The sequence below is a fragment of the Chironomus tepperi genome, unplaced genomic scaffold (assembly GCF_022539635.2).
Source record: "Chironomus tepperi strain 1889 unplaced genomic scaffold, CSIRO-AGI_Ctep_v1 contig_406, whole genome shotgun sequence".
Lineage (NCBI taxonomy): Eukaryota > Metazoa > Arthropoda > Insecta > Diptera > Chironomidae > Chironomus > Chironomus tepperi.
Window position 1 is genome coordinate 285,766 of NW_027226528.1, and position 22,748 is coordinate 308,513.

A 22,748-nucleotide genomic window follows, 5' to 3' on the forward strand; every position below is an offset into this window, starting at 1 on the left:
TCGGAGAAAGTCTTTTTCCTTTTTTGTTCAAAAAACTGCTATGAAAGACCTTCCTCTCAAATACGCCAAGTGCATTCTCATTCTTCCATAGTCATGTTCCATGATTTAGCTCCATATTGTTAGCTTAGCAAATCTGAATATTCTTCTTGACACAAGTGGATGTCTAACTGCATAGTATGCACGATGTGCAGCCAAAATTCTTAGCTTAATCCATAACTTGAAGTCAACTTTTCCTTACGAAATTCAAGTCAAATTTTAACTCTGATTTTAATCACTAATGTTGAACTAAAACTTCAATCCGCTAACTGACAAGGAGCATGATAATGAGTATGCTTACAAAATTGAGCATGTACAATTACATTGAATGAGAATATGCTCATTGTCTGTCAAAACGCATTATTTACAGCACTATTATCCATTCTCATGAAAATTAATATCAATAAAATCTCAAGTTTAAGCAAAAATAATCCCATAACTCTAATAACCATATACCCAGCAATATTTCACAAATTTACATCATTTATCAGAAGATCGCAATAAAAAGCAGCAGGAAATAAAGCAAAAAAATATTTCTCAAGCCAACAAATCATCGTGCGTTATCAGCAAAATTAAATTTATGTGTATCGATAACGATATTCTTCTTTTAGTCTTTAAATAAATAAGATGCATACAAATCTCAGTCGAGAGAAAAACGAGCAAAAAAGAGGAGAAGAAATTCACATAAAATTATGCAAATTGGAAGGCTCAATTTGGATACAGAATAAAGGAAAAGAAAAAATATTTCCCATAGCATATCCACAGATACAACGCAGACAGTGGAAATGTCGAAAAGTTGTGATTTGAGTATCCCTTTGGGGGCATAATATGTGCGAAAAAAAAAATAGAAAAAAAGAAGTTGAAAGGTCTACTTGCTGTACATATAAATACACACATTTCTACATAAAAGCCAATTTACTAAATTGTTTAAACGGTGACTTCCTCACATATTTTTTCTCACCCATATGTAATACAGCACAGCTGGTGTGTTGATGAAGATTTTCGTCCCTTTACATTATGTAAAAGTCTACACACTTGATGTGATTCAAACTTTGAAAAGGGTTTTTTTAAAGCTTTTCAACATGACTTTTATATCTTCAGGTGTTATTACCAAGAATTTAATTTTCTGCTTTGATATGAGGCTATTGAGTCTATTTTATTAGACAAACAATTTTGACTTAATGATTTCACATGCATGTATATTTGATTTATGATTTAATGTCTAGGCACAAAATTTTTTTTGGTTTTCTATAAATAAAATATTGAAGAAGTATTGATCAAATTTCAATAGGTATAACATATGAGTAGGTAAAGAAGTGAATTAAAGGAAAGAACATTTTCCAAGGTTATGCATAAATTCTTTTTCGGTGATTTACGTTTGGGGAAATGAATTTTCCTATTTTGACTGAATGAGTAAGAAATTGACTAAACATGCTGTTTTCAGAATTTTGTGATTTTTGATATGCTTACTTACTTTTCTTTCTTGGCTGGGGACGCTTGTTGGCCTAGTTGCGCGAAGAGGAAGGCTAATGCGGGCTTTATCGTTTGAGAACATCTGCCAGTTCAGAATGTGAAGGAATTTATCCAATTCAGGAATTCTATAGTCTTCCACGAGATCTCTTATCATCAACATGATTTATTTTATTTACAAGGGAGTACGCTTTTAATTCTAACAAGCCTGATGTCAAATTGACTGTTAATAAAAGCACCTGATCGGAATCTTACTATAACAAAGGCTCAAGAGAAGAAAGACACTTGTTCACTATATAGTCTGAGTGGAAATCGAACCAAGTCCCTCTTGATTACATACCAAGTGCGCATCAATTGATCCTACCTACTTAGCTTCAGAGGGTTGTTAGGGTTACGTAGCTCAAAGCAAACTTAAAGAAAGAGGTCGAAGTCAAAACACTTGAAGTCGGCTTTAGTCGACTCGACTGAACTCAAACCAAGTCCACTTCGAGTTTTGCTTAAACATTCGTCTCATAGTGCTTAATGCATAGCTTTTATCGCTGTATTGGACCACAGCTCAAATCCAAGAGTGGGTATGCACACCCACCAACTACAAAGTTTTTCTTTTAAAAAAAGATAAAGCTTTAAAGGAAGAATAAGATCTAAACCAAAGTATGCCAAACACAAAAAGTATATACTTGTAGAAAATGTGCTTAAATTTTCTTTTTACCAATTCGTATTTCCACTAAAACCTTACAAGCGTTCAATATTCAACATATAACGTACAACAAGCAGCAACAAAAGACCTTTTTAAATGATTTCTCATGTAAATAACAAGCATTTAAATTTTATCATGCACGAAAATCACTGCAAAGGCAATTTAATACCGTAGTATGGGCTCTTCTTCAATTTAATTTTAGCCTCTAAGCCAATATCAAAGCTTCTTTAGTCAATCATCTATCTTTTCTTTGAGTCATTTATTTGTTTATATTTTATATTTTGTTTGCCTTGCAAGCAACGATATTGATAACACTGATTACGTTAAATTTAATTTCTTCTCTTTTTATTCCATAAAGAATATTTTTTGCTATATTTTAAGTCTGATGATGAAGATTCCTTTATATAATAATCAAATACGAGAGAAAAGAAATAGAATAATGCAAATAAAAGCCAATCTATAATAATTTTCATGATGATGAAGGAAAAAGAATACTTAGTCTGATGATGACAGGGGTGTATTCAGGGGGATTTGAGATGGGGCAACCACACACCCCACCCCCTTTTGAAAGAGAAAACTATTCAATTTGTTACAGTTTTTTGTAAAAATAATCCCAAAATCCCTCTAAATTTTGGCAGTCTATACAAATCCCTCCCGTCCCCCTTTCCAGCTATGTCCCTGAAGATGATGAACAAAGGAAATATCAATAAAGAGATAGAAAAGCTTTTTGTCTGATGAAAATTAAAATCGAAAGATGGGATAGAATATTTAACAATTTATACAAAAGTTTTATGGTTGTGCTTTAAAGTATGCTAATGAATTATGAGGTATATACCCATGCAGAATGTAATTATTTAAGGAAACTTTGCACTGATTTGAGGTGACTCCTGACAATATTTGTTTAAGCATGTTTAGTCATTTGACTTTTGAAATTTAATATTTTCGAAAGAAGAATGTAGGGGTTGCTGTGTCTAGCTGTTCACCACCTTCCAAGAATTTTTATTAATTTACATTTAAATTATCCATGCCTCATTAAAAAATTCCGGTAGAAATTTAATAAAAAGTAAATTGTGTTAAATTACGTAGAATAATTTTGCTTTAGTAAATGAGCACGAGGTTCAGTTATGGTTTAAAAATACTAAAATTAGCAATGGGGTCGTTCACTTATTAAGTATTTGCTTTTTTGAGGGGAATAGGGAGGGGGGTCTACGATTTTATTACATTGTATGGACATTTTGTGACGATTGAGTGGAGAAGGGACTCAAAAAATTTATATTTTTGTGTAACTTAATTGATGAACGACCCCAATGGTAAATGAAAGCTTACAGACATTTTTGCCACAGGTAGTTTTTCAGAACTTTCTATTAATGGCTCATTTAAAGCCCAAATAGAATTTCCACTCAATTAAGCTCAGTTGGATGTCTTTTGTTCTATTAGAATACTTTGAAATGTTACATATAATAAACTAATTATTTTTATAGAGTTGCGTGTATATGAAGTTAGTTCCTAAAGGATAAATATCATGCAAACAATAGACTGTTATGTAGGAATATTCAATATCATTGACTGTTGCTTCTTTATATGTATACAAAAATGACTTGTAAGTTTCCCCATATCAGTCGGCATTTATTGAATATTTAACCCTGAAAAGTCCCTCGATTATAAAATCAATAAACTTTATTTCAAAGTTTCTGCTTATTGAGCGTGTCAAAAACTGTCCTTTTGCTATCAAATGCTATTTCAATTTTGAAATAAATACAACAAAATACGAAACCCGATTTCTTATTTATTCCCTTATCACGCCCTAAAGTAATAGAAGAAAATTTTATAAATAAAAGCAAAAATATCAAAAGACTCTTATAAATCACACAATGAATGAAAACAGAGAATGAAACGTAAAAGAAAAGTTATGAAAAAGAAGTTTAATTTCCTTATTTTTAGGAAAAAAAGGAATAAAAGAACCAAAGTAAAAAATAATATTGAAAAGCTGCTTTCCGATTGCTTTTGTTTATATTTTTAACAAAAAATATTCAGAGCAATTTTTGGTGTGATTGATGGCAGGTCTTTTGTTCAGTTTGTAAGGTCTGCAAGAAAATTTTTTGATGAAGGCTTTATAGAGAGCGTAATAAGGAAGGTTACCTCCTTTTCCTATTTTGGACTACAAATCTTCAATTTGATAGGATGATCAACCTGCGACCCCATGTAAAAAAGTTCAAAAACTCCATTTCAAACGAATTTCTAGCTAATTCCATTTCCCCCCAAATTCATATAAAATATGTGTCGATTTCAAGTTCTGCACAAATCAAAGCAGGATCAATGGAAGACCCCTCTCTTCACGATTGAAGACATCCAAAGGAAGACCACCCCCTCCCCTTCCTTAACACCATTACGGAATAAATGAACCCCTGATATACACTTCGCTGACTGTACAGATCAACTGTGATCCATGGCCTCACTCACATTTTATCCGTTACAAATATAAATTTTTTAATGAAAATATATTCAGCTTAAACATTCTTTTTTCTCCAAAATGACTTTCCAACTTGTTTCTCCTATTTGTTCCCAAAGTCGACAGTGGGACTTCAATTTCTTAATGAAGCTTAATGCTCTGATTTTCCTTTTTTTTTCTTTATTTTAAGTCTTTTCTCCTTCGCTCCTTCAATACTTATTGTTATTAAACACATATTTCTATCCACAATTCATTTTCCCTTTAAATTGCAAACATTTGCGGATGAAAAGAAAATCGATATTGATTTTAAGACTTTTTTTTCAGCTCCCTCCTTTATGTTCAAATATCTATATCTATATTTTTCAATAATATGATGATGGTGATAAAATAACAATGAAGCCACCATTCATTCGTAACATTTATTTTTCTTTCAATTTCTTCCTACATCAAAACGATTTTTTTCCTCCTTTTATTCTTACTTCCTTGCTGTGAACAAATAAACTCGATTCGCCTCTTCTCTCTATTATGTCTTAAAGTATATGATATTGAACAATTTTTTGAAATCAAAACATTGAGGAATGAAATCTATATTAAGACATATACTCTAGACGTATAATGTTCCGTTGAGATTTCTAAATGAGCAGACAATTTTTTTTTGTACTGAATATACAATTGTTAAACAAAAATTACAAGGATGATAAGCAAATAAGCTGAATTATATAGGCGTTTTTGCATGTTTGGAGATGAGATTGATGAGGGAATTTAACGAAATGAGATTAGTTGAAGTTTAAGAGAATTTAGGGAGTTAAACGCATTTGGGATTGACATATTAGAGTCTTTGTCTAAAAATACTCAAAGATGATGTCTTGAAGTCTCTAATTTTAGATGATTAAGTTATTGAATCTGTGCTATTTATATTTCATCCTAGAATTAAAATCATTGATGTTATTCACGAAATTTGCAGAATGTCAGCATTAATATCAATGCTAGGATATTCTGGGAGTTTGTTACACCGCCCTTGGTTTGAATCTGCAGGGAAAATGACATCCTGGAACCCAAAAAACTACCAAGTTGCAGGATTGCGATTGAAAGAATGTCAACTTAACTCAAAAAAATAAACATTATCTGTTCAGACCTTAAGGTCCATAGCTGAGCGTTTATATGCATTTCATGGCTATTGATAGTTTAACGAGTGAGGATTCGCCAGATCTCTCGCTCAAGCCTAGACCTTCAGTTTATAGTGAAATCCGAAAAACTTCAACTTAACGTAAGGAAAGAGAATTTACAAACTAGGTGACAGGTCTAGCAAAGGAGTCAGGTGCAAAGCATTTTGTTGTAACTTAAGCTCCACATATGAGCATTGTTACAAAAATGAACCCTATGACGAATGCTGTTTCGATCGTGACTTACTATCAAGGAATGCCTTGGCACCAAAAAATTAGCATGACTCAACACTGTTGTATGTGGATCATTTGCAGGAACAGCAAAAAGATAAAAATAAACAACTCGTAATTTTCAGCTCATTCTATCCCAATTTTGTACTTCATTCAATCCTTGTTTAAAATATCTACAAAATATAAACTCAAACATCCGACACAAAACAACAAAAATTTACCTAACATCTATCTACATGGAAGTTAAGTTAATTGAAAATGCGAACAGGAAAAGAAATTTCAAGCAAGGAAATGGAAAATTTCTACAATAAAAACGAGCGTCACATGTGTAAACAGTAGTGACAATCACTTAACATTATTCACTGACGAAGTAACATATTCACATAATTTTATTATTTTTCGCATGTAAATATAAAATGAAAATAAAAGAAAAGTGGTTGTTGTGTATGGGAGAAGCTTTAAATGTCACAAGAGCAAGCAACAAAAAAGAGAGGAGGCCTTTTTTACATATATACAAGAATAAATATGCTTGAAAATGGGTAAATGAAATATGTAAAAATTGGAGCAGCTATAGCAGCCTGTCTATGCTGTTTTTGTATAATTTAATTGTGTTTCAGATTCTCACACTATCCAGCCATGTTGCCGCCCCATTTTTTGGTCGCAATAATTATTACAATACACAAAAAGTGTTACAAGTGGCGAATGAATACATGAAAAACGGCTTTACATTTTCATCCTTCCTCACTCTCTCATGCTATCTCTCGCTCTCTCTCATTTTCCCATTGTTTTGCTTTTTTTTTTGTTGATATTTTTGTGTACATTCTCATTTTATGGATGATGGTGGAACAAGCTCGGTTTTACAATCATATAAATTGGCCACAAAATTACCACAAACATTTATAATAATTTCTTTTTATTGTATTTGTGAGATCCTTTTTTATTTGATTTTGTTCTCATTTCTTCTTTGGTCTTGTCATCTTCAAACCCCCCAAGTAAATGAGATTTATTAATTTGAAGGAGATTTCTGCTTAGTTTGTACAAATTGTACTTAGTAGATTGTTAGCAACGTCTCTAATTGTTATTACATTTGTAAATTATAATAATTTTAATTTAATTTATGACTTTTGATGAATGAAAGTATTTTTGGGGTTTTTGAAGCTAAGTTTACTTACTTCAAGGCACCTCTTAGTTGACGCCTGAAGCTGGCTCTATCGTCGGCTCTCTTTTGCTTTATCATGCCTAACTAAGCATGCAATTTCCATTCGTTAGTAGGGTTTATTAGCTAAAATCATCATGATTTAATCCAGTGGTAGGCAATCTTTTATTTCCCGCAGCACACTTCGGATGTAAGCTTCGATTGACACGACAAACGGTTCATGGTATTTCCAAACACAGATTGACCCACCATGGATTTAATCGAACATTATTTGCAAGGATACAATTCAGAATATTTCCATTTAATTGCTCAATTTTATTAAAATGTTCATCAAATTATTTCCTCATAATTAAGTAATTTATTTAAATTGAATGGTGTTTACCCTCCAGATACACATTTTAATCCCGATTACCTATTGTGTGAATGTCTATAGTATATTAATTATTTAATTAATTCATTTATTGAAAATAAAATTCACATTTTTTTAGCTTTTTATATATTCAGACTAATAGATGAAATTGTAAATGCTTTATCTTTCATCAAAAATTATTATATTGATCTGATATTAATGACCATTTACATAAATTAGTTAAAATATTCTTGCCATTCATTTTTATGATAATGATTAAATTATAATAAATTTTTGTGGAAATATTTAGTGAAAGTTTTAAAAATCATAATTAATTTTGACTAATTTACTTCATCAAACAGACTTAAAATTAATTTCATTCAATTGATTTAATTGATCATGAAATTGGTGTTGTTGAGGATGGAAATTTTTATTAAGAACCCCAAATTAGGAGAAATTTTATTTTGTTACAATGAAATAATCTACATTAAATCAATTTGTTTAAAGTTGAGGGTAAAATAAATGGGTAGCTTGAGGGACATAAATGAAGATTGTTCTTTCACAGAAATTTAAAGGCTCTACTGTACCTCTTTTAGTAACACCAATTGAAAACTGTCTTAATTTGGCAGCCATATGGACGGTTTATCAGAGCCTTTTTCATTTATGTCCCTCGGCCAGGTATTTGAATAGAACAAATCAATCATAAATCCAGATTTTCCAATTTTTGGGCTAATTCAATATTTATTTCTCGATCCTAACGACCCGGGTTGAATTCAAGTGAACGTCTAGTTCACTTCGTTGTCACTTCGTTGATAAACGTCTAGTTGAATTTGGGATCTTTTTCGTGGTTCTAACTACGTCAACTCGATTTGTGTGATTCTTCTTAGCTGTAAAGGATTTCTTAACTGTTAGGTACATGCATTGATATTCTTCAGGTAATGAAATGTGCATAATTGGGGTTCTATCGTTCATCATATTGAATTTAAGTTACTCACTAAATCAGGGAATGCTTTGGCATCATAAAGCATTATAAATAATTTCGAAACATAGATATCCCACCTTTAACATCTTAATTTCAATTTGTTAAAAAGCCAAACTATGTACTATGCAATCTAATTCATTAAAACAAAGAGATTGTCTCAAAAAAGTCACTTTAAATCCAATTAGTTTCTCAAAAGTCTGCAACAATATTTAACTAAATTAAAAATTCAGCATACAATTTTCGTCTTTAAACTCATTAACATGGTAAAGTATCTTAAACGCCGACTACTTAAAAATTCATGCGGTCATTTTACTTCATTGTTTTCCCCCATTGGATTCACTATTCCTCGAAATCTTTTATATATAAATTATTAAATTATTCCAATTTCGCTCGCTTTTCTGCTTTTTCAGTTTTTAACTTAATGAAATAAAATTATCAAAAAATAAAAGTTGTGAATCCTTTTTTTTGTGTTTCCTTGTGATGAACAAAAAAAAAATCCTAAAAAAAGGGTTGAAAAATAAACAAGAAACTTTTCTACTTTCTCCGCTTCATTATTAAAAATATTTAAACTTTCTTGTAGATTTTTGTCAGTGAAAAAAAATATATAAAATATAAAGCGAGTGAATCCAACAGACGATCGTCATGGAGATTTTTGTTCACAATGTAAATATAAAAAGGTGCTGATAGCGCACGAAAAGGAAACAAGTAAAAATCTTTTAATGCATATTTTAATAATATCATTATGTGGCGGCATTGCGTATATTTTTATCCAACGACCGAGAGTTGAGAGAGAAAAAATTATTTGTCATGATAATCAGATACACAAGCGAAAATATTGTCAAATGGTTTGAGTGTGGAACCAGAAAAATAAAATTCAAATGAGAAATGGTGTCGTTTGTAAATGATGTTTGCTGAAAATTTGGACATTTTGCTTCCTTTATTAATCTTGAATAAATAAACTCGAAATTGTTCCATAGTCGGTTAATCTGATGAACATCCGGCATCAGACTAGAGTGACTTTCGCTTGCTGTTGGATTTAAGTCGAATTTGGCACCAAGCCACAACCACGTTGGCCTGAGGATCGATTTGTTTCAAACCAAAAGTGGATCTAGACGTTGTTTTCTATTGATAATAAGTCACTAGAGTGGATTAGGTTGCAATTAGTCGATCCTATTTCTATTAATCAGCTTAAAATATCGTGACAATTTCCTAGTAAAGTAAATAAATGCCAGACTATAACTAGACCCCCTCAATCTATTAAGAAGCTTGGCATATCATTTTGACAAATATCAGACTGCCACCAGTCTTGCAGTCTAAAGTCTAGTAATCACTGCAAGCTTCACAAATGTCAGACTGCAGCTAGTGAAATCCCAAGGGGCCCCTTGAGGCTAGTTATAAGCTTGAAATATCATGGCAAGTTCGACAAATGTCAGGCTACAGCTAGTCAATCCCCAACGGGCTCCTTGAGTCTAGTTATAAGCTTGACATATCATAGCAAGTTCGACAAATGTCAGATTCCAAGTATTTGAGCCTCTGAGTCTCATAATAAGCTTTACTTTGCATGACATGTTCTAAAAATGTCCTAACAAGTTCTACAAATTTCAAGCCTACAAAATCGACGAATAGTAACCTATTCCACACTTATCTACTTCTTAACTTACTTCGCTGGACTTTCAAATCAATTGTGATCCATGACCTCCCTTAGATGCTGCTTAAAACTAGCTCTATTGCCGACTACCCCTTGCCAATTTCTGATTCCAAATGCTCTACTATCTCGATCGACAGCTTTCCCACACTTATATAAGACGTCATTTATGACTAGGCTCAAAGGAAATCGTACAATATTGTTTTAACATCATAATCAAGCACACTGAAAGATAAACACGAAAATTGGAGGGGAAAAAAACTTTAATGTTTAATAAAACAATTAATATGGATGGAAAAGAATGAAACTTTTTTCCCTCTGTTTGTGAACGTTCGCGCGCTTATTTGTTGTTGAAATATTTTTTTTAAACTGTGACTGAATATTTTTTATATCCAATAAAGAAATATAATTTAATTTAACTTTTGCGTTTTTTTTTCATTGTGGGTTAATGATTTGAATAAAATTATTTGACATTGTAGACGAAAGCTAGCGTTTTTCGTTGATGATAATGAAGATGGAAATTAAATTTTAAAATGTTGTATGAATAAATAATCCTAAATGCTTTTGGCTGGGACAAGTTGAGGTCGAAAGTTTATGAAGCTTTATGTAAATTGGCATTTTAGGAATTTGATTTTTAAATCAAAGTCAACTTTGAATGTGGAATTTTTAGTAGTTTCAAAATTGCTGTTTTATTCACAAATTTTTTATTAGCGGTTGAGATTTTGAGAAGGAATTGATTGAGAGAAAGTTAAAGGAGGTGAGTTCAGATTAGTAGAGTTAATTAGTTTTAGGGAAATGTTCTTTCCTCTCGCTGCATACAGAAATGAAGTTTTCAGAAATTTATGAGAAAAACAGGCCAGAAATTATAAAACTTTTCGGTTCAGAATTTCCCGAATTCCACAAATCGGCCCGAGTGGACAAAAATGCATTATATTCTAATTCGCAAAGAGAGCCAGCCATACTCTTTAAAGCTTGCTTACATTGAATATGCTATATTAATATGCTCGTGAGCGTTGTTCTCAGCTTACTCTGCTCTTAAGAGCATGTCCTTTGCCTGCAAGTAATAATTAGTTGAAGGCAAGTTAATGTCCAGTTGATGACTAGTTTTAACGTGTTTTGGTCCAATCGGGGGTTAATCGATCTATATTCTGACACCAAACTGTCGTGACTTTTGAAGGCTGACCAAATTAAACCGAGTCCGGTAACAACTTAGATTCGCAAGTGTCTGAGGCTGGATTATTAAAAGCTTACCAATTTGTGCTATTCGGGTTGCTGTCATGCAGTTAAGGACAATTTCCGATCAGTTTTCAACATTAATTCTCCTACAAAATTTAATTCAATTTACTGTAAGGATTCCTTTCCGCTCTTTTATCCTAAATCATTGCCATAAAATAGTAAAGATTATTTACTTTATTTTCATGCAAAGCAATCACTATACAAAGCAATTATATTCTGTGAATTTTAATAAAATTTAATTAAAATATAATTGCACGAAAAGCTTTTCGATTAGGTATATGTATTTAAATGTGAAAAAATTTACATACGAAAAAAATTAATGAAATAATGAAATTCGATGAGGAGGTATGGCAACTTCGTAATACATTAAGCAATACACAGACTATTATGTACAGCCATTAATTATTGATAAATAGTTAATTAATGTTCTGAACTAATTTAAAAATATTTTTCTCTGTTTCCTCACTTGTAGTGGATTAATATTTAAAAAAATACACAAAAAAATTATAATTGACATTCTGGGGATTATAAAATGAATGAGAATTGTGGATAATATACACCAGAGATATCAACTATGCTGACGCATTAATGTTGTGGGCAAAAAAGGATTCCAACTTTAATGAGCCACCAAAACCTTGATTATTATTGTTATTTCATTATCACTCATCATGCGTATTTAATGATTTTCGGAAATGAGCTTCACGTTTCCCAAAAAATTTCATTCAAAACACTTTTTTACCTCAATTTTTTTTTGCTCTCTCTCTCTCTCTCGGCGTGTTCATTAAAATTTATCAATAAACTACTTCAGCTTCCACATTTTTTTTTATCGAAATGCACAATTTTATTTCATATTTCTCGTACTAAAACATGCACGGCGCATTATTGAAAAAAATTTAATAATCGAGAGATGAGAGCAGAGAAAAAACAATTATAAGAGTGGCGTATAAAATTTAAATAATAAATTGTCATTGCGTCATTCAATATCGCATTAACATAAATTAAACTCGCCTAGTATTGTCACGCCAGAAAAACCACTTATGTGGTAGGTGGACAACATAAACTTTTTTATATATTTTTGTGTGTTTTTGTTCAAGTTCACATTTATGAGTGCTGTAAATATCATCAATTACAAAAATTTTATTATCTTTTCGTTCGAGGATGTGTGTAGTAAAATTTGGACATGACCATATGACTGAAATTAAGGTGTTATTGAGTAATATGATGGATATTTATGTTGGCTTTCTGGATTTAATGTTGTTAAATCATCCCGAATAGCAATAATCGGTTGTTCAATCACAAATCTGGCCACAGGTCTGCGTGATTTGATTTAAACCCAGAATTATGCCAGAGTTAAGCCATGAGACAGTTCACTTATTACTTATCACGAAAAATCGACTTTTCGACCCCCACGACTTCCGTGACAGTTGATTTCCCACCTCCTCTAAGAGCGTTTTGTAACAATTCAATGACTTCCTTCATGGTGCCGGAATGTGGATTGATTACCCGACTTGAGCTATTCGGTCATATTCAAAAGAATTCAAAATTGAAAGTTTTTTTTTAATTTTCTTAAATTTAATAAATTTGGGTACTAAGGTCTGTTCACTTATTTATTGTGCAAAAGTAAACTTTTCCATAAAAATCATTAATTTTTATAAAATCTTCCCGATTTCCCCGTTTCCTCGAAACATAAAAAATAAACAGCTTCCTAAGGAAACATTCAGAAATTACTGCTCAGAAGGAGCGGGTTTTAATTTTAATAAGAAGTTAAAATTTTGGTTCATGATCTTGTAACCAAGCCTAAACGTCTATGACGTCAAAAGAATTTTATAGAAAAAATTGAGTTGTCTACACTGCTGACGTCATTTCAAGACGGTATCTTCTACTTCTTTATACAGTATAAACACAAAAATATCTAAAGGCCCAGATCAGTTGTTTCAGTTCAGTCACTCAAAGTACTTTTAGGCTACCAAAAATGACTTTTTTTGTTTCTGCTGCATGTCTGCGACTTTGCAATTTTTTTGAATAAATTCATTATTTTTATTCAATCTTCATGTATTACTGTCAACTTTCCCAGATTGTAAAATTTCGGCCTTTTGAATTTTAGTTTGTATTACTCTCTTAATTCTTGAGATTGATACCAAGACCTAGACTTTTTAAAATGACTCCCCTCGGAACACTTAGGAGACGAAATCCAAATAGAATTCTTATGAACCTAAAATGAAATTCGGACTCAGTTTGACTACCAAATGAATGCTAAATGAAGCCTTTTGATCTAAGGTTTCGTCCTTAGTTATACGGAAACAAACAAAACGAAAACACTTAGAGATTTCCATAGAAAATTTTCCACTTAATTTCACAAAAAAAAAACTTTTCTTTATACGTCTTTCAAAAAACGTTGAAATAAATGGATTCATAAGGCTGCATGAAGAGTAAATAAATTAAAGCAAAGGGGATATAAAATAAAATCAAAATACTCTCCATGTTACTATGGCTCCTACCTCTATTGTTCATTGTTCTCTCATATCATTCATAAAGAAAATGAATGGAAATGTTCCTCATCTATTGTTTGACGTAAGGATTCATTACTACTCTGTTGATTACGATGATGATGATGATGTAATGAAATCAAGGGGAAAATATAAAGGATTTTTTTTTTATCATAGAAAATGAGAAAAAGAGACGGAAATTTAATGAATAAACTTTTTTGTTCAGCCTTTGACGTGCACAAAGCAAGTCTCTCTCTCAAGTCAACCGTTGTCAATCATTAAATGTAAATAATGACATTAAAGTTCACAGCCTTTTCTTTATATCCTTGATTCTATTATAATTAATTTTCTTTTATCCATTATTTTCAGACATTAATCTCTCAGGTGATCTAGAGCCGGAATTTGAAGGCACAATTCAAAATGTCACTTTTCCAGCGGGACGAGAAGCTGTTCTCACGTGTTCTGTACGGAATCTTGGTAGATATAAGGTATCAGTCCCTTTTTTCTCATTTTATTGACATAAAAATAATAACAATACATAATTTATTCATCTCCTCGTGTTGCTTTTGCCTGTATAGGTCGGATGGTTACGTGCAAGTGATCAAACGGTGCTAGCGTTAGAAGAACGTGTCGTCACACACAATGTTAGAATTAGTGTCGTTCATGAAGACATGCGAACATGGAGATTGCGTATAAAGCAGCTTCGTGAATCCGATCGCGGTATGTTTTGTCAATTTTTATGATTCCTACTAATTCATTCCTCATGGGCAATTGTTCTTTTTTTCTTTTCTCTATATTTCAATACACAACAGGATGTTATATGTGCCAAATCAATGCTAGTCCAATGAAAAAGCAAATAGGATGCATAGATGTACAAGGTAAGCTTATGTTATGTATTATTGTATGATGGAATACACTCAGAAGACAAATGGGAAAGGCTGCTGACTCGAAAGGTACACAGTGTGGAGATGACCGGAAATCCGGCACTAGGCCGACTTGACTCTGACTTTAAGGTCGGATTTCATCGAATTTACCTAATATTAAAGTCGGATATTCGGTCATTTCTGCATCATGCGATTTAAAGGATAAATATGTACCTTAGACATACCTGATTAAATTAAAATCAGATCAAATCGCACAATTGTGCGCTCTGTGGTCTTAGAGCTTTAGATTCACTTCCTTCTTTTTACATACATAATTGAGAATGATGAATGGAGTTTGCATTGAAAGTTGCATGATTTAACAAGCATATTGTCTGTCTATCTATAGTGATTATTTACAACTGACTGTCATAAAAATAGGGATGTATATTAAATGCTGATGTAAGAACTAAAAACTACAGTACTTATTTATCGCCGCACTTCATATCTCAGTTCCAAATGAAATTTATCTGGGACAATTTTCTTGCATTTCTTTCTTCTCTCTTTTTTTTCATTCCAATGCCATTTCATATCTATGCTCTGAATAGATTTTAAATTCTAATAACAAACATGACAGATGCACACTGTAGTGGTGGAGAAAGACGACATGACAGGATGAATATAAAAAAAAATCCAGAGGCATTTTAATGGCATCATAAAAAAAGCTTATACAGTTGAGGCTGTTTAGTGCATAAAAATTCCAATAGTGGTAAAACAGAGAAAAAAATATGTCAGAATGGAAATAGAAAAGAATGTCATGTTTATTTTCGTGTTCTGCAACGATGATGACTATTTTGTTTTTTGCAGTTTTTCACCCTGAAGGTTAAACGAAGGTAGAAAAAAAAGATGAAAGAGTAAAAAATGTTTAGGGATAGGATTAACAACAAAAAAACGGAACTGTTGTTTTCATTCGAATCACTGATTTTATGGAGGCTCAATTTCGTCATCAATGAGTAATTTGCAGGTTGCTATACATCAGGCTGTTGGCAAAAAAAAAAATTTGAATCTCGAGTACTTGCGTAAATTTGAAAGCATCACAGCCTACACACACTTGAATCGTCCATAATAAATTAAATGTCAGTAATGAATCATTTATGTTGTTCACAAAATTGACTCACTGTGCTGATCTTTTAGAGACAATGAAATTAAACGTAAACTGTTTTTTCATTGTTTATTTAGTAATGTCAATTATGGAAATCCTACACAATTTGGTGACATTACTTTACTTTGTGATGGCAAATCGAGAACATTTACTGAAATTCAGACATGAAAATTGAGACTGTTCCACTATGTCAACTCGTCTATCAATCCATCTATTAGCTATTTCGACAATTTTTTTGGAACAGTATCTCTTGCTAGACATTTGGATGTAGACTATTTTTGGAATTGTCTATGTCTCAGTGCAGACAAGTTGTAGGTGATTGGAACAAAAGAATTCAAGGCTTCACAAGCATGAGTCGGTTAACGATCAAAAATTCGACCATTAGCCGGTGTAACTCTGTCACAGTGCTGGATTTGCATCGAATCTTGCACAAGACCAGCGTTCCTTTGACTTAGTGTCTAAGCCAGAGTAACATAGAATGATCTATCAAAAATGGCAATTTGCCTTTTCCAACTCTGCACAGTTGCATGACCCAGGGATCGAACTCGGGTCATTAAAATCGACTATCCGGCGCTTAAGAGTCACGAAAGATTGGTCCAAGATTTTGAATCGACTAACCGATTTGCGCTGTTTGAGAGTCTGTTTCTTACCATTTCCATACAAATCATGCATTGATGTTGTTCTAGTTTTAAGAATTCAGCTGCATAAAACAGCTACAAACCCTAAAATTTAAGGAAATAAAAATGCAATTTTTCAATTAATACCCAAAATTCAAACGTAGCTCATGCAAGGAGATGAAAAACTCAATTTATTATTTTACACGTTATAATATGTTCGCGGGATGAATAGAAGCATCTGCGGATGGATGCATGCTAAAGCTGAATATTTGTTTGCCAAAAAAATTCATTTTACAGGCATTGTATAGATCCAAAAATTTGAAGGCAACAGTGCTAGAGTCGATAATATAAAATATAAAAATTCATAACACGTTTTTTTTACATGATAGAATACCAATATGGTTGTGTATTGATGGAAGCATATAAATCTGTGAATAATACAGTTACGAGGGAATCTCAACGTTAATCCACATCCAGAATATAAAAATATATAAATTTTTTTTCGGTTGTTCATTATACCTCGGAGACTTGGTGGATTTATATAAATCACATGACATATCGGACAGTGGTTTTATGCTGCTCATCAATTTTTCACAAATTTCCTCTGTTATGAGTTCATTAAAATTGTGGAATGAAGCAGAATTTTTCTTGTATTTAAATATTGATTGATTAATTCATTTTATTCGTCGGCTTTATTAAATACCGCCTATTCTTCATGATAATGATGATAAATCTGCATTGAATCTCTTTAAACAATTATAATCAATCAATACATTTGGTAAAGTAAATGGTGGAAATGAAATATACGAAAAATTTTCTCGTCTTTATATCCTTTCTGATATATAATGTGGATGGAGATGACGATGAGATATAGACAATCGGGTGAAGGTTGTAGATTTAGGAAATGAGTGTAATCAGATGCGATGGAGAGGAACTTTGAACTTAAAATTATGAAGTTTACATTTCCGGGCTATTTATTCATGAAGGATCCATTCATTTATTACATTCAGGTAGAGAATGAGAGTAGGTACGAGGGTTTTAAGGTTCGTTATTCTATAGCTAATAAGTGAACGGTCCATAACTATGTTTAGAGCTCGAAATCGATTTCAGTCGACTTTCTATACAAACTCCGAGTCGACTTCAAGCTCTGACTATGCTTAATGCGGCAAACTTCATATTTTTCCATAACAATAGATCAAATCAGCTGTCAGGTTACCAGCAAGACAACTTTGCATATTTTCCTAACTTTTGCGATGTAGCGGTACCCTAGCAATACTCTATACGATGTCTTGTTCGGTTGTAAATCTATTACTTTAATTCAACAGAATTTTTTACCATTTCAATTTCTAAATTACCATCCCTTGCACAAAAAAATTGTAAAATTTTCCAAAAAAATAAACTTTTTTTTCCGATTACGAATTATGGTTTTACGAGATTTTTCAATAGCAAGCGTTCGTTTTCCAAAAGATTAATGTTTTCCTATCGATTTTTAATTAATTTTCATTTTTCGAATCGAAGCGAGAAAGAGTGCAAAATTTGGAAGTAGAACGAGAGATATTGGGGAATTGAATTTTTACGATGTTTAATGTGCGAGTTGATGACAAAATTTTTATTTTGCGATAAAACACGAAAAGTTTTTTTTGTTGGTAAAAGTTTAAGGAATTTATTGAACTAAAAGTTTGGTTGCATGTGAATTTTTTTTTTAATTACTCGCTATAAATTTTAATGGAGGTATGGTAGAGATAATTTGAATTTATTTTAATGTCACAAATAAGTTGTAAAAAGTTCTGAGTTTCTAGGACAACTTTAATTTATTGATTCATTGATGAGATAATGTACAGTGTGGTAATGTAAATGTGTTATTGTGTTTTTCAATTGTACAGACAGTTGTTGCAGTATAGACTTATAGTATAGATTATTATAGTATAGAAAATATAACAGTCCAGACTGAATATCATTGACCTTAATCAGGGGCGTCTTTAGAGAGATTTAGAAAGTGGGATAGGGATTTGGAGTCAATTGACTATGCTCGTATGGCGTTTGTATGGCATTAATATAGGGTGGCCAGAGGATTTTCGCAAAAAATCCGGATACTTTTGGAAAAAAATCGGAGCACTTCCAAGTTTGGCACTATTATCGTACTTTTGGACTATTTTGAGTCTTAATATTGAGTTTAATATCATACAAAATTTGACCAAAAATTTCAATATTTGTATGGAGTTTTAGACTTTTTGAAAAATCGGCAAAAATACAGCAGATGGCCGTCGTACATTTGTAAAGCGGTTGAAGAGGTTTATGTTCCTATAACGAATAATTCTGATAAACTTAGTCTCTTTCTCTGCGGTTGTACACCAAGTGGCTTTCCTTCTGTTAACACTCCATTTGCCTTTTACGTTCCAAAACATAGCCTGCTTCACAATCCAACTACTTGTTGTCCTGTCATCGCACACAACTCATTATTACTAATTATATTTTGATAGTAGATCCCGCAGATCTGATATTCATAAAATTTGATTCATCTGTGGTATTTTTAGTCCAGAAAATATAAGCTCTTAAAAGAATGGCTTCGTTCTGGAATTGTAGAATAAAATATAATCATTTTGTTGCAGTCTCAATGGACTTTTTAATGACGTAAATTTTGCTGAGTTTAGATTCTCTTTACAAGCAATATCAACTTTTGTTCTGTTGTCAACTTTTTTTCCCTCTTCTCCTGAATAGATAGAATTTTCTATTATTTTTTAAAACAAGAAGTTCAAATTTCCCAAACGTATTGTTGCTAACACGATAAACAAGAGGAGCTAGCATGATACTAGTGGGTTAAAAATGAGAAATGTTATGTTTATCAGGAAATAATTTACACAATTTCATTCAATTTTCGGAATTTTAAATTTTCATTTCAATTCTTTAGGGAGATGCTTGGATTAAATTGATTTTTTTGTGGCAATTTTGTAGTTTACTGTCAATAAATGGATCAGTTTCAGCTTTGTAAATTTGGTTTCTCAGTGAAATATAGAAAATGACAGAATGACTTTACAATTTCCTTTAAAACCTTAAAGTTGTACATGTTAAAAATGTCATTACTAATCCCAAGGGACACAAATGAAGAAGGCTCCTCTTGGGAGATCTTAAGGCTTCACTGATGCTCTTTTTCTATCAAAGAATGGAAGCTGCTTTAATTTTGCAGCCTTATAGATACCACACAAAGACGACTTCCATTTGATATTAATTAAATAGCTTTATCGAAGCTCTTAAAGCTTAGTAGGAACTTTCTTCATTTGTGTTGCACGAGAACTTCCTAACTTTCTGATCTAATATTAATCCATCAAAATCTTTAAAGTAAAATCATCACAGATCCGGAAATTGAAAAAACGATGTAAAACAAGTACATATATGTACGCTACGTCAAACAAGCTATTATCATGTATGTTCATATTATGAATTAAATTTCTATATATATATTGACAGAAGTAAATATCAAATAAAATGATCAATTATGATGAATGAGGAATATTCCGAGTTTTTCAATATATTTCATGGATTATTATGAAACATTGTTGTAGATTGTTGAGGAAGTCTGTTCTGTAATTATAGATTTTGAATCTAATTTTAATAAGAGGAAGTTCGGAAATTAAATAACACTTAAATAGGAGTCATGGAGGGGGTTTGTTATGGAATACAGTTTTTAATTCAAAATTTTGTTGAAAAGTGTTATGACGGGATAGGAGAAGAAGTGTTCCTACATACAGCTTAGCTGGAAAAATTTATTAGAAATTAAAATTATCAAAGTAAAATCATAATTCAAAATGTAAACATGACCCTTTTTCCTTGAAGATCAATATGCAAGTTTTCAGATGATTTCATTAATTTCTGATCCATAAAACAATTCTCAACAAGCTAATCCCAACAAATGATTCAAATGAATCTAATATTCATCTCCTTATGATCCTAATTAAGTTCCTATTAAAATAAATAATATCCTGAGTAAATCGTCTAAGAAAAATTTCTTTACTGTTGCGCCTTTACTAAAGACTCTCTTTTCACTTCATAAATTTTAATTGCTTTTTATGTCTGCCTCCTCAAGAAAAATAAATTCATTTTCACATTCACTAAAGAGCCCTTTTTAAAGTGTTCTTAACTACGTGTAAGAGGAGCATAAGTTAAACATTTTTTTTTGTGCTTCCTTAAGATTCTTAAGCATATTTTTACATTTCGCAGAATAAAAAATCAACCCCAATTTTTCATGCACACATAATCACATCAAAATACATTTGAGTTGAGTTGATTTGAAGATTTTCTCATGCCTATTTATCCCCAACCCCAAAAAAGAAGGAAAACGAAATTTTAAAGTCGATTGATTTCGAATGGCTATTAGTATATAGATATATATTATCCTTTTTATACTCAATAAGTATGTGTACCCGATATATCGATATGTTGATATAATGGAGGGAATCTAAGACTGTCGTGAGTGTATTGATTTGCTGTCATTTTCTTGACATAGGTTTATTTCTTACAATATTATATTATGCTGTATAGAGAGAAGATGAAGATAGTCGGTCGGCAATAAATATAAAGTTAATTTTTAATGCAGATTTAACATCATTGGTGTGCCTTCATGTCTGTGGGTTATGGCGAGTGTATTGGAAAAGAGTCAGCATGTCATGCACACACTCATTTATGCTTTTTCACCAATTTTTATGTCTTTCTGACCTTTTTCTTGGCCTCCATATCAATAGACATTTATATTTTATAAGATTTTTTTCTCTCTATTGTCGTATCCATTTCAGTTCCACCGGACATCATTAATGAAGACTCATCAACAGATATTGCCGTGCAAGAGGGCGAAGATGCTACATTAATATGTAGGGCGACAGGACATCCACAGCCACGAGTTGTTTGGCGTCGAGAGGATGGTGAACATATTTTAATGAGGAAATCGAGTGGTGGAAAGGAGCTTATGAAAAGTAAGTATTATTTGGATATTTTTTGATGCTGTTTAAAGATTTATTGATTATTTATTAAAGTACTCGATTGGTACAAATTTTTCATGGCAGTCAGGTGATGACCACGTGGCATCCAATTGACAATTATCATGTAAACGGCATTAAACATTAACGTCATATTACAAGCACTTGGCAGCCATGAATTATTTGTACCGAACAGGGTATATTGATGGATTTATTAAAATGTTGTTCCTGTTTGGTCGTCAGAAAATGAACTTTAATTTTATCAAAACTGTTTTGAAATTTTGATATGTCCATTTACTAGCAGTTAGAGCTAATATGTAGGAATTTGCAGGTATTTTAAACTGTACATAAGACCAACAGCAGTTTTATGTTAGTTAATTTCAAATAGATTGTCAATTTGGGTCTATGCGTGCTTAAAGCTGTACACACTAGACATTAATATGATATTTAATCAAGTACAACATTTGACGTCATCCTTCGATTACTAACTCTAATGACATTTAAAGCCAAAAATTCAATGGTCAAAAAAGCTCACAAAAATTAAAATAATAAAAGATTTTACCATAAGTACATGCAACATATGCAATTCAACATACCTTCATTTATGCACATCATCCATAATCTGATTATAAAAAAAAGGAGATGCAATATTCAGTCACACTCAAATTATATTTATGTTGTGGCTTTGTAATATTGGTCATTTACGTCTCCATATGGGAATAAATAGACACGAAAAAAAAAGAATCAAGCGTGATCGCATTTTAAATTGGTTTTTGCGTTCAATGTGGCTTTTTGATAAAATACAGACGAAAAAAACCTTGTTGAGCTGTTGTTCAAATATTAAAAGAACGTACATGGGTATGGACAGTGGTAAATTGACAGGGAATTTATTAAATTAAAAAATCGTATGAAAGGTATAAAATGGGTTTTAGTAAACTGCAGGCTATTATTCGATTTTTTTCACTCAAAAATAAAAAAAAATACTTTTAACATAAAATGCACTTTTAATGGATGAACTTCAAAGTGGCTCTTTGGACTGAAAGCATTAAAAAAAGTATATTTAATGAAATTTTGAGGAAAGTCATTTCGTGAGTTGTTAAAAGGATTTTATGTCATCGTTATATTTTTTTTCAATCAAAGTTATTATTTTTATGGTACTTGAGTGACATAATAAGATGAAGTTTAAAAACCTTAATAACTCAAGTTTTACAAATTAAATTTGTAGGTACTTTGAGATTTTTA

General features: G+C 31.7%; 1 protein-coding gene across 2 annotated transcripts in view; it reads left to right on the forward strand.

The window, feature by feature from the left end:
* Positions 1-22,748, forward strand: part of DIP-gamma (Dpr-interacting protein gamma) — a 91,760-nt gene that overhangs the window by 36,975 nt on the left and 32,037 nt on the right. For both annotated transcript variants that reach the window (XM_070648553.1, XM_070648554.1), the window contains exons 3-6: positions 14,270-14,388; positions 14,479-14,620; positions 14,713-14,778; positions 21,327-21,503. In XM_070648553.1, the coding sequence (XP_070504654.1) occupies positions 14,270-14,388; positions 14,479-14,620; positions 14,713-14,778; positions 21,327-21,503 (504 nt within the window). The remainder of the gene's footprint in view (positions 1-14,269; positions 14,389-14,478; positions 14,621-14,712; positions 14,779-21,326; positions 21,504-22,748) is intronic.